The sequence below is a fragment of the Salvelinus alpinus genome, chromosome 7, assembly GCF_045679555.1.
Source record: "Salvelinus alpinus chromosome 7, SLU_Salpinus.1, whole genome shotgun sequence".
Classification (NCBI taxonomy): domain Eukaryota; kingdom Metazoa; phylum Chordata; class Actinopteri; order Salmoniformes; family Salmonidae; genus Salvelinus; species Salvelinus alpinus.
The window spans coordinates 48813035-48826474 of record NC_092092.1 but is presented as its reverse complement, the minus strand read 5'-3'; the positions used below and the strand labels follow the sequence as shown (position 1 = coordinate 48826474).

Genomic DNA, 13440 nt, shown 5'->3' with positions numbered 1-13440 from the left:
CTTAGCTTTGGTTGACCCAAAAAACAACAGATGGCGGCGCACAAACTACCAATTGTCGGATTACACAATTATTTTGATCAATGGTGAGCTCACCTGTGATGTGATGAATTGGATATAGTAATTTCTATTAGCTAATTCACATAATGGTTTCTGTCAGCCGAGGGGTTGGCTAAATACGACCGTTTGTGTTACATCAATCTTTCTTCACTTAGCGCAAGGACTAATGTAGGCTACATTTCCTGATTTGAATGATTGTATTATGCTGTCGACACTGTGAATGTCTGACCATTGAGGACATAAAGTTGTAAGGACTGTTTGTGAAAAACAAAGTGGGGGAAAAATGAAAAAAAGTGGCCAGCTCAAACGCTGACTGTTGTGTCAATTGAAACTGAACATTCTAATCACACCGGTTTGAGCATATGCTGCAGGAACCCCAGTAGAATGATCACACCCGTGTGTTGGTACGCGTCAAAAGGGTTAATGTTTCACTATTTAAATGTTTATGAAATTCACTGAGAAGGATGGTCCTGCCCTTCATCTTCGGAGTTGGATATACTGCTAAAGTTAGCCAATGAGGTAGCATGACTGAATAAAGTGTTAACAAATGGTTAAGGACGTGAGTCACAATAGGAAGATACAAATGTTGTGCCGGTAATATGGGTCAGATCTTTTGACCTGGTGGGGCTAGAAGCAAGCCGTTTTATCTGTAAGGCATAATAATAATACTTTTCTGGGACATTAGTTAGTGTCATGTCTCCCAAAATAAAAACGAATGGTCGCACAGCTAAATATTTAGTTGCATATCCAACCAAATTGGTTGTACTGTAGAGCCCTAGTCACGTGTTTTGTTGTTGTTGTAAATACAGCACAACGGGGAGAAAGGGCATCATTCACGAGTACTTGTGCCAATTGTTTGCATTCTGGTAGATGCCCAATTGGCTTTTTTGTGTACTAAACCGGTACTATCGTAAATCCTGGGATCAGAGAAGGACGGTATGATGATATGAAAATCTGGCTACCACCCAACCCTAACGTCCACTACAACGCCCCCGCCAGACCTACCACTTAAATCCCATTTTGATCCAGGAAAAACGTTGCCACCGCTGATGAAAAAAATCCTAGGGGAAACACTACAGAATGCAGTGATTTCTGTTAGATGAGCCAGATGCAAAGTCAAAATTGGCTATTGAAAGAAAGAACAAAACAAAAATGTCCTTTTTGGTGTTAATTTAAGGTGACGTTTAGGCATTAGGGTTAGCGGTGTGTTTAAGGTTGGGTTATGTTTAAAATCAGATTTTAAACTTTGTGGCTGTGCCAGCTAGTGACCACTCTGCAGAGCTGACTTCAGAACCAGATTCATGTTAAAAAAAATACTAAACTGCTTGATTTTTTGTTGATAAATGTATCTACACTCAAGCTGGGCAATGTCCCCATTTAGCCTACACCTATAGGGGTTTTAGTAGTTCTCGGATTTATCCCCCGGGGAAAGATCCAACAGCAGACATGAGGAGAGACGAGACAAAACTAGACAGTTATAGAACATTGTGTTGTAGGACAGCTGAGCAGACTCAAGGTGTTGTAGAACGAGTTTCTAGTGAAAACACATTCCAGACCCTTGTTCTTTCTATTTTGGAAGAACTGTGATATGACAGGCTAGCCAGCTGCTGCTATCCCCAAGCTATGCTAGCTAGCTGCTGTCAGCTTGGCTAAACACAAGGTCAGCGCAGATTTTAGCCTAAGCATAGAACTGAATTTGCAGACCATCAAGATGGCGAGTCAGTCAGGAGGGGAGAAGTCCTCACCTTAAAAACTTCTCTCCATAGCAAAGCTAGTTTAGCTTACCTCGCCATCACTACTCACTAAAGCCCTTGTTTGTTGTGATTGAATGGCAAAGACACATCTAAGAAACACCAAACTACATCCCAAACACAGCTCTCGTTTGGCTTCAGTCATGGCCGCTACCATTTCTTAATGAGCAATGTGAAAAACGAGGCCAGTTCAGTTCCACTTTAAAGATGGAGTACAACTACACAATTAATCATAATAGCTTCCCTCCTCACTCATTCCCTGACTGACCTAGAGTATATGAAGCCCAGCATGTGAGAACAGCTGATGTGGGGCTCCTGTAAAACTCTAACAGTATACAAGCTCCATACGTGACCTCACGAGGCAGTGAAATACAGTACTAGTAATCCTTTTCCATGTTCCAACAGACAGCTCAAACTAGCATAAACTCCAGTGAGAAGTTGATCTTGCTCTGATATCGTAATTAATGTGCAGCAGATTACACATCACTACCTCTCAGAATTAGATCAGAAATTGTCAGTTGAAATAACAAATGCCTCAATGTACAGGACTTTATGACTATGACTTACCTTCAGACTGTTACACCGGAAGAGGAGAACATTCTAGTGCAGGGTTCTCTTTTTAAAATGTTGTATATATAACACAGTAAATATAGATATTAATGACAGATTAAACACATTTTGGCCAAGGGATCCATGGAATAAATATACAATAATATTATTGTATTACAATCTACAATGCTTGTTCTTAACCCTGGGCAACATGGGCCTGGGAGGCTCACAGGGGTATTGGTATCCACAGTACTCCACCAATTGTACATTTAACTCAATATCTCTTGTATCCCCCCCCCCCCCCCCCCAACAGTTTAAAAAAAACAAATGCACTGTAATTTAACCTTTAAAACTGCTAACTTCTCTCTCAGCCTCATGTCAAAATGTGTAGAATTACAGGATACTGGCTTTAAAGCTGATTAAAATACTCTGTGACAATTTTTTATTTGCTTGACAACTGTAACATTTTCTCGCCAATGTCAAGTGATGGGCCTTAAAAATGTTCCTTCCCGGGGCACGAGACTTGGTTCGTTGGGCCTGCACTGCCATGGTCGAGTAGAACTCTTTGTACGCTATTTTATTCATGAGGGGGTCCCTGATGAATTTGCTATCACAAAAAGAGTCCCTGGCCTAAATACGTTTGAGAACCACTGTTCTAGTGGAGCAACATACACATTGTTCCCAGACTGCTGGGTTGGTAGTCCTGCCACCCAGGACCATGCAAAAAATGATACATTGTTATTTTTTGGTGTGTGGGGGCTGGTGGATGCATACATAGGAGTCATGCCTGTGAAACACTCAGATTTATTCAGGAAATCCACAGGTCACAAAGGAAGTTGTCAAAAATAATTTATCAGAACGGCAATTTGTGAATACAATAGTCTGGGTTTGATGCCTGGCCAATGATTGAAAGAAAACACATGCTTACATAAAATCAAATGAAATTTGATTTGTCACATGCGCCGAATACAACAGGTAACAGCGAAAATCAGCAGTGTAAAAACTGACTTGCCTAGTTAAATAAAGGTTTAGAACAAATTATTATTTACAATGACGGCCTACACCAGCCAAACCCTCCCATAGCCCGGACGACGCTGGGCCAATTGTGCGCCGCCATATGAGATTCCCGATCACGGCCGGTTGTGATACAGCCCAAGATTAAACCAGAGTCTGTAGTGACGCCTCTAGCACTGAGATGCAGTGCCATAGACTGCTGCGCCACTCCTCGCTGAGCCACTCAAGAGTAGAAGCTGTTAAGGAGCCTTTTAAACTTGGCACTCTGGTAGAGCTTGCCGTGCAGTAGCAGATAGAACAGTCTATGACGGGTGACTAGAGTCTTTCACAATTTTTGGGGCCTTCAACTATGTACTAGGCGGTGTCTTTGGAAGTCAGAAGTTTACATACACTTTAGGTTGGAAACATTAAAACTGGTTGTTCAACCACTACACACATTTCTTGTTAACAAACTATAGTTTCAGAAAGTCAGTAAGGACATGTACTTTGTGCATGACAAGCAATTTTTCCAACAATTGTTTACAGACATATTATTTCACTGCATCACAATTCCAGTGGGTCAGAAGTTCACATACACTAAGTTGACTGTGCCTTTAAACAGCTTGGAAAATTCCAGAAAATGATGTCATGGCTTTAGAAGCTTCAGACATCATTTGAGTCAATTGGAGGTGTACCTGTGGATGTATTTAAAAAGGCCTACCTTCCAACTCACTGCCTCTTTGCTTGACATCATGGGAAAATCAAAAGAAATCACCCAAGACCTCAGAAAAATTGCTGACCTCCACAAGTCTGGTTCATCTTTGGGAGCAATTTCCAAACGCCTGAAGGTACCACATTCATCTGTACAAACAACAGTACGCAAGTATAAACACCATCGGACCACTCAGCCGTCATACCGCTCAGGAAGGAGACGCATTCTGTCTCCTAGAGATGAACGTACTATGGTGCGAAAAGTGCAAATCAATCCCAGAACAACAGCAAAGGACCCTGTGAAGATACTGGAGGAAATAGGTACAAAACTATCTATATCCACCGTAAAACGAGTCCCACATCGACAAAACCTGAAAGGCCGCTCAGCAAGGCAGAAGCCACTGCTCCAAAACCGCCATAAAAAAGCCAGACTACGGTTTGCAACTGCACATGGGGAAAAGGATTGTACTTTTTGGAGAAATGTCCTCTGGTCTGGTGAAACAAAAATAGAACTGTTTGGCCATAATGACCATCGTTATGTTTGGAGGAAAAAGGGGGATGCTTGCAAGCCGAAGAACACCATCCCAACCGTGAAGCACGGGGGTGGCAGCATCATGCTGTGGGGGCGCTTTGCTGCAGGAGGGACTGGTGCACTTCACAAAATAGATGTCATCATGAGAACGGAAAATGATGTGGATATATTGAAGCAACATCTCTAGACATCAGTCAGGAAGTTAAAGCTTGGTCGCAAATGGGTCTTCCAAATGGACAATGACCCCAAGCATACTTCCAAAGGTGTGGCAAAATGGCTTAAGAAAAACAAAGTCAAGGTATTGGAATGGCCATCACAAAGACCTGACCTCAATCCCATAGAAAAATTTGTGGGCAGAACTGAAAAAGTGTGTGAGCAAGGAGGCCTACAAACCTGACTCCGTTACACCAGCTCTGTCAGGAGGAACGGATCAAATTTCACCCAACTTGTTGTGGGAAGCTTGTGGAAGACTACCCGAAACATTTGACCCAAGTTAAACAATTTAAAGGCAATGCTACCAAATACACTCAATTAGTATGTAAACTTGACCCACTGGGAATGTGATGAAAGAAATAAAACATTCTCTACTATTATTCTGACATTTCACATTCTTAAAATAAAGTGGTGATCCTACCTGACCTAAGCATTAATTGTCAGGATTTGTGAAAAACTGAGTTTAAATGCATTTGGCTAACGTGTATGTAAACTTCTGACTTCAACTGTAGGTCTTGGATGACAGGAAGCTTGGCCCCACTGATGTACTGGGCCGTTCGCACTACCCTCTGTAGCGCCTTACGGTCGGATGCAAATCAGTTGCCAAACCTGGCTGACGCAACCGGGTCAGGACGCCTTCGATGGTGCAGCTGTAGATCTTTTTGAGTATCTGGGGACCCATGCCAAATCTTTTCACATCTCTTGAGTAATTAATATTCTGTGAACATTTAGCATAGTGACCAATCCCTCACTAACCAGCTCTGCTCTTCTTGTACCAAAGCAATACTACTTTGTTCCCTTCTCTGCAAAATGTAAGCACAGAATCAACAGCAAAATGTTGCATCTGCCTCTCCCAATCCATCTCTATATTAGAAGCCACTGCTGCACTACTTTTTGGTACTTATTCAGGGTCAAGCTCCTTGTCAATCAACTACAAGGTAACGCCCAAGCCCGGCATATTGACAGAACAAGACACTTTCAAATAGTACTCTGACAGGGGGCGATGACATCTGCCAAAATACACTGCTCAAAAAAATAAAGGGAACACTAAAATAACACATCCTAGATCTGAATGAATGAAATATTCTTATTAAATACTTTTTTCTTTACATAGTTGAATGTGCTGACAACAAAATCACACAAAAATGATCAATGGAAATCAAATTGATCAACCCATGGAGGTCTGGATTTGGACTCACACAAAATTAAAGTGGAAAACCACACTACAGGCTGATCCAACTTTGATGTAATGTCTTTAAAACAAGTCAAAATGAGGCTCAGTAGTGTGTGTGGCCTCCACGTGCCTGTATGACCTCCCTACAACGCCTGGGCATGCTCCTGATGAGGTGGCGGATGGTCTCCTGAGGGATCTCCTCCCAGACCTGGACTAAAGCATCCGCCAACTCCTGGACAGTCTGTGGTGCAACGTGGTTTTGGTGGATGGAGCGAGACATGATGTCCCAGATGTGCTCAATTGGATTCAGGTCTGGGGAACGGGCGGGCCAGTCCATGGCATCAATGCCTTCCTCTTGCAGGAACTGCTGACACACTCCAGCCACATGAGGTCTAGCATTGTCTTGCATTAGGAGGAACCCAGGGCAAACCGCACCAGCATATGGTTTCACAAGGGGTCTGAGGATCTCATCTCGGTACCTAATGGCAGTCAGGCTACCTCTGGCAAGCACATGGAGGGCTGTTCGGCCCCCCAAAGAAATGCCACCCCACACCATGACTGACCCACCGCCAAACCGGTCATGCTGGAGGATGTTGCAGGCAGCAGAACGTTCTCCACAGCGTCTCCAGACTCTGTCACGTCTGTCACATGCTCAGTGTGAACCTGCTTTCATCTGTGAAGAGCACAGGGCGCCAGTGGCAAATTTTCCAATCTTGGTGTTCTCTGGCAAATGCCAAACGTCCTGCACGGTGTTGGGCTGTAAGCACAACCCCCACCTGTGGACGTCGGGCCCTCATACCACCCTCATGGAGTCTGTTTCTGACCGTTTGAGCAGACACATGCACATTTGTGGCCTGCTGGAGGTCATTTTGCAGGGCTCTGGCACTGCTCCTCCTGCTCCTCCTTGCACAAAGGCGGAGGTAGCGGTCCTGCTGCTGGGTTGTTGCCCTCCTACGGCCTCCTCCACGTCTCCTGATGTACTAGCCTGTCTCCTGGTAACGCCTCCATGCTCTGGACACTACGCTGACAGACACAGCAAACCTTCTTGCCACAGCTCGCATTGATGTGCCATCCTGGATGAGCTGCACTACCTGAGCCACTTGTGTGGGTTGTAGACTCCGTCTCATGCTACCACTAGAGTGAAAGCACCGCCAGCATTCAATAGTGACCAAAACATCAGTCAGGAAGCATAGGAACTGAGAAGTGGTCTGTGGTCACCACCTGCAGAACCACTCCTTTATTGGGGGTGTCTTGCTAATTGCCTATAATTTCCACCTTTTGTCTATTCCATTTGCACAACAGCATGTGAAATTTATTGTCAATCAGTATGGCTTCCTAAGTGGACAGTTTGATTTCACAGAAGTGTGATTGACTTGGAGTTACATTGTGTTGTTTAAGTGTTCCCTTTATTTTTTTGAGCAGTGTATGTACCCTCCAGAGACGTTAGCCAAGGTCAAAATTGTAAGTCTAATGGAATTCAGTTTGCTTTCAAAACAGCCAATATCCCCACAAACAGCTTAAGTCCATTCAAGTGCAGGGCTGTTCCAGCAATGTACAAATCCTCAAACACAGCTACAGGTAATCCAAATGTCTTCAGTTTGGAAGTGCCAATATGAGCTGCACTCGAGACGAAGCCACCGCAAGAATGATAACGCGCTAATTACCCAATAGTATGTTTTACATTCTCTCGTTTAGTCATTTCAGAAATGCTTTCTCCTCAAGACATTTTCCAAGGAAATGTATGCCTAGACCCATGTAATGTTCTTTTAGTTATGTAACACAGTAGTTACATGTAGCCTATTTCACCTCAACGTTTTTGAAAATGCCAATGGATTACGTCAAGTGTGCGTGGCAATGAGCACATAAACCACCGGCAGAAGTGCAGCTGAGAAACAAGAGAGACTTGAGGAAAAGATGCTGCAGAGGAGTAAATGACAGGTATTTGCACTGACAGGTAATCCTAATTTGAGACGGACATACTCATGTCTAGACTGCATCTTCTCTCCCATTCAATGTCAATGTTAGCATTGGGCTATTTACAGTGGCGCGTTTATAAGAGCACATTTATCTGCTCTTTATGTTTTTGTCTCCTCTGGGGAAACTCTGTGCTTGGACTCGGTGCTCATTTCCATACTGAATAGATTTTCAGCTGTAGGCCTAATCCGTCGAGGAAATAGCTAAAGAAGTGCTCACTATATTGCATGTGCTGGAGCAATTGTAGGCAACTGATAACATTCATTAAAATCTACTGCTATCTAAGATTCTGTCATGAATTGATTTTTCAATGAGGCATTTCATTTTGCAGCAGATAAGGAAAGAATGTTCCTGGGATTGGTTGGCTCTGTGTATCACGACAGTTATTTGGTCACTGTTTCACAGGTGGAAATTGTTACATTGAAAGGGTTCAAGCTGAAAACAAAAACTGTATTATGTACATGTCACTGCTATTCATAATTTACATGAATCCATAATTGGCATCGACAATCAGCATGCTGGCTATAGTTTGGGGCTATAAGGCCTTGACTGGTAGATTAATTAAAAGTGGAGAATCCACAGGTGTTTCCTATCCACATAGTATAGCAAGATTATTCCACACTTACAATTTAAAGGACAAGAAGGGCATTTATTGTCATACTAAAAGAAAAGGCACGCACATTACACACACCTTTGGCTGGATGGGTGACACTCCTCACAGGGACATATCGATGACAATGTCAAGATTTTTTGAGCTGCGTACTGACCTCAAGAGGATATTGATTCTGCTGAAAACAATAGGTCCTTACAAAGTATCAGGGGCAATGTTGATACTGCAAATGAGAGAGAAGCTACTGCCTGCCTGGAGGCTTTCTCAGCCAATGCAGAGCTTTAAAAACCGTGACCCAGTTCCCTTGAGAAACTCCCTCTTGCCTGAGGAGAATGTACACTCGCTGCCCAAAATGACAAACAGCAGGCAGGCGGTGGCATGCTCGCTTGCCAAATTCAGTGCTCCGACGTTCAAGTTGTGCTGACAGCAAAAATATAGACACTGTTATTCACTGTTAGTCCTCACTTGAGACTGAAGTGGTGTGGGGGAAATAAGTCTACATGGACTGCTTGTGGCGACGAGACAGACTGTTTAGTGTCTCAGTGCGGGAAAGCGCTTGTGTGGTCAGTATACTTTCAGGTCTATTTGTATTGCAATTTCATTGCAAGTTACTTTAAGTAAAGTATCATCCAATTCGCTCTTTTTTTTCTCTCGACTAGACCGTAGTTGTCAGTGTAGGCCAACTACTTTAGTGCGAGTAACAGTACATTCGTTCTTTGTTAAGATTTGTCCATTTACAACTTACTCTAACTGAAAACAACTTTTCCCAGAGAAACTTATATTATTAAAGAATAACTGTATATTCCAAATCCTTTTGGTGCCATTTCACCAGTTTTACAGCTATACCGTAATTTCCAATTAAAATATAAACTACTATGGAAACCATTTAACACAACAGACTGGCAATGTGAATCCAAGCTGCCAAGCTGGTAGCTGCCAACAGCATGGGCTAACAGCTATATAAACCACCCTAGTAAATCCAACCAGCAAATGTTGGGTAATAATTGCCTGATAGGGAGAGGCGTTACTTCCTAAACAGAGCAAAACATGCAATATGCTGACTTCAACAAATCCCACGCCACACAAAAGACTATGGCTTTGATGTGAGGAAATTATGCTTGGCTTTGTATGAAACTACAGTAGAGTAAGTAAAAAAAAATTACATGGAGAGGTTTGGTCAAATCTCCAGATACATATGGGCTAGACTAGAGAGTGACTTGAGATTTGCACCAGTAACATGAATTTTGATGCAAATATCCATCGACGTCAATGCATGAAACTAAAGTTACACTTCCGTGCATACATCTCAAGTCCCAAGTTCTCGGTCTGTAGCGAACAAACATACCACCCCGTGTTTTTCTCCCATTATGCATGTTGGTTACAGATTGCCTGTTGACTTGTTCTTATTGGGACCTTTTGAATGCACACTGCACTTCTCTATCCCCATTCCCCAGACATTTCACGTTTTTACGTGAAAAACTGCACATTTCCCTATTGGCCTGTGAACCCTGAGGTAATACGTACATGCAGGTAGCGGTAGAAATAACTAGGCATCCAGGATAGATAATAAACAGAGTAGCTTGTGTGAAGAGTGTGAAAGTGTGTCTGTGGGTCATCAATATTCATGCGTGTGTGTTGGCATGTCAGTGTAGTAAGTGGAGTACAGTGAGTTTGCATAGAGCCAGTGCAAGAAAAAAAGGGGGTCAATGCAAACAGTCCAGGTAGCCATTTCTTTAACTGTTCAGCAGTCTTATGGATTGGGGGTAGAAGCTGTTCAGGAGCCTTTTGGTCCCAGACTTGGTGCTCCGGTACCGCTTGCCGTGCAGTAGCAGAGAGAACAGTCTATGACTTGGGTGGCTGGAGTCTGGCTGACCAAAAGATGATATCCTATGTATCAGGTTGCATAACAAAAGTCAACAGCAGTTCCCTTGGAGAAAGTTATCGTAGTAGAAGGACTGCTCTAGCAACCAAGCTAAGACTGATGGTGGAGGAATTGCACTAGCTACCAAACTGAGACTAAGAGTAAGGGAGTCGCCCTAGCAACCATGCGGTGACTGATAGAGACATATATAAAGTCATCAGCCATCTGCAGCCAAGACATAAATTACCCCACACCGTAACTCTCCCAGCAACCACCACTAAACATGCCAGACAGGTCTAGCTTTTCCAGCAGACCAATATCAAATTGTGGCCGAGCATCAGCAATCAACCACACCGGAGCTCTGGTGAAACACTCACACATCAGAGTCAAAAGTTACCGCTAGCCAGGGCCTTTATTTTCATTCCATGTGTGGCCACTGTTTTAAGAGCAGGTTTTATGGTTCAACACCCCACTTGTTTTTCTCCAAGGCCAGATTGATTAGATGGGGATCCTGGGGCGAGGCTTTGATCAGGGGCCCCACAGGGCCCAACAGAAGGACGACACTTCCCGCCCTTGACCTCCATACGCTAACAAGTAGTTAAATCAGAAATGAAGTGGTGAAGCGAGAGGTTTCACTCTCACCAAAATAGGCCCAATGGGTTTCTATGGGCTTAATATGCAGACCTATGCTTGTCGCCTGCCTATTGTTAGGGCGGAGACATGAGCATCTCATCATTATACACAGATCTCTGGTTAAATGCAGATAGAAGAGCCGGAGCCGCATGCAGGAATGTGAAATATGCAAATGAGCTGTTTGGGATGACGGTAGAAGAAGACAACGACTACTGAAGCTTAAAGTAGAGTGCCATATGAACTGCCACAGCACGAGGGGGCTCTGCATTAGAAAACGACTTTGGGTTTGTAATGACTTGGTAAGGATGCTGCTAAGTGTAGAATAAACAAAGTTTTAGAGAAAGTGATTCAGTATCAGTGTAAAGCAAAAACCTGCAAACTGTTTACATAGAATACATTAAGGATGGGCAGAGTACATTGCGAGGTCGCGTCGTGTATGCTTCATCAAATAATGCTCAATTAACTGCAACACTACCTAGGTGCAAGCGCATAGGCTATTTATGCACTTGCGGGCGCGCGCGCGCGCGCACACACACACACACACACACACACACACACACACACACACACACACACACACACACAGCTTGATTCCAAGTTGCACATGCTGGAAAGAATAAATAATTAATGTATGTTTGACCATGTTTTTTTTACTTTAAAACTGGGAAATTACTAAATATAATTGTTTTATTTGACAGTCTAAATCAGTGGGGTTCAAAGGGTAAGTAAATGACATCACCTGGAGTGCCTACCACTGAATGAATGGAGCCTTTTATGATCATAGAGAAAACCTCTCAGGGAACAAGACACTTCAGAGGGTTTTCCCCCTTTAAACACACATGGGCACACTTAAAAAGGTAATTTCCACTTCCTATCCCGGATAATGGTGTTTGAACTGAATAATTTATTTATTGCTGTTTAAACTCAAGCAAGATGTAGCTTTAACCTGCTCCTCTCACAAAGCACATTAGTTTATGAGCAGCAATGCAACTCTACACACATTCCAAAACACGCAACTTACCGTTTTGTTCCTTTAAACTTGGTTGTTGGAATTTGCTGATGTGACTTGATTCAGCTTCTGAGCCATGTTTTTGGAGAAGCGATACAAGTAGGATTAATAATGGAAGGATCATTTGGATTAGTGGCAGAAAGCGATTACAATGCACTGTTCACGGGACGTTTTCTATCACCATGCACAACAGTTGTTTGGACGACACCAATGCTGTTTTGGAGACATTTGCAGCGGATAAACGCAGAGTAAAATCCACATAGACTCAAAAACTGAGTCCTTTGAGAAAAACAATGTACGTCATAAAAATCCTGTAATATCCACAATAGGAAAACGTTGAAACTAATGGCCGTTTTGCGCTAGTCTTATTGGTTAGGATGCGCACCTGTTGCCTTTATGGACAATTTGCTTGGACGTTAGAAAATCGTTGCTGCGCTTGAAATAATGTACATATCCAGCTTGAAGTTCCATCAAATGAAACATTAGTTACATATTGAGTGAAATATTGCGTAAATGCTGAAATGTACAACTTTTTTGCCCAAGGAGACGTGCGATACTGTAGCCTGCCCGCGACGTTCAGTTTCCAAAATCTCTGCCGTCTGTAATTCCAGTCCAAAGATTAGCAGGCATTAGAATAAACTTCACATTCATCGCAGATACCACGAGTGTGCAGCGCAATTTGATACAATTTGTAAAGTGGATGATATTGCAGAGCACACATGACTCCAGTTGTTTGGTGAGGTTGCTGGAGACTGGAGCGATTAGCTGTCGCTAAAACTGGGACTACCGTAACTGTATTTTTGGAGACGCAGACTGCCAACTGACGACACAACAGGTGCTATACATAAGTAAACTTCTTACCAAAGGAAACTCCCCAGGAAGTTAACTATTTAGTTGCTGCAGCTCTCCTGGTGCATGGTGTTAGAATAACTTCTTACACTCCCCACATCTGTGAAGTCATTAAACTGATCCTTCTGTTATTTTTTTTCATAATTCCCTGACAAAGTATTGTCTACAATAACAAACCATGTGTGTCCATAATGTGTAATGCATTGTACCTGTATTTAACAATTCATTTCATTCTTATCTACTGTAAATTAGATAAATAATCTATATTATGATCACATCATAAATTAAATAAACCAGATTTTCATAAATACAGCATCCACAAATGTCACATTAGAGTCAATGTAAAAAAAAGCTATGTTAACACAATAGACCACAATGCAAAGTAATGTACAAAATAAATGAGTCCTCTTTTCCCCTCTTTGTTGTCGTACCACTTGCTTTTATGCTAATTCCTTGTGATATCATGCCATTAAGGTTTAATATCATTTTAATATTGGCAGAGGCACTGTAGGCTACAGAATAAC

The 13440-nt window shown here is 42.7% G+C and overlaps 1 protein-coding gene across 1 annotated transcript in view; it reads right to left on the bottom strand.

The window, feature by feature from the left end:
* The window catches only part of LOC139581120 (platelet-derived growth factor C-like), a 100778-nt gene extending 87890 nt beyond the window's left edge, over window positions 1-12888 (bottom strand). Inside the window, exon 1 of the mRNA XM_071410571.1 lies at window positions 12080-12888. Coding sequence (XP_071266672.1) covers window positions 12080-12191 — 112 coding nt within the window. The 5' untranslated portion in view covers window positions 12192-12888. The remainder of the gene's footprint in view (window positions 1-12079) is intronic.
* Window positions 12889-13440: the final 552 nt, after the last annotated feature.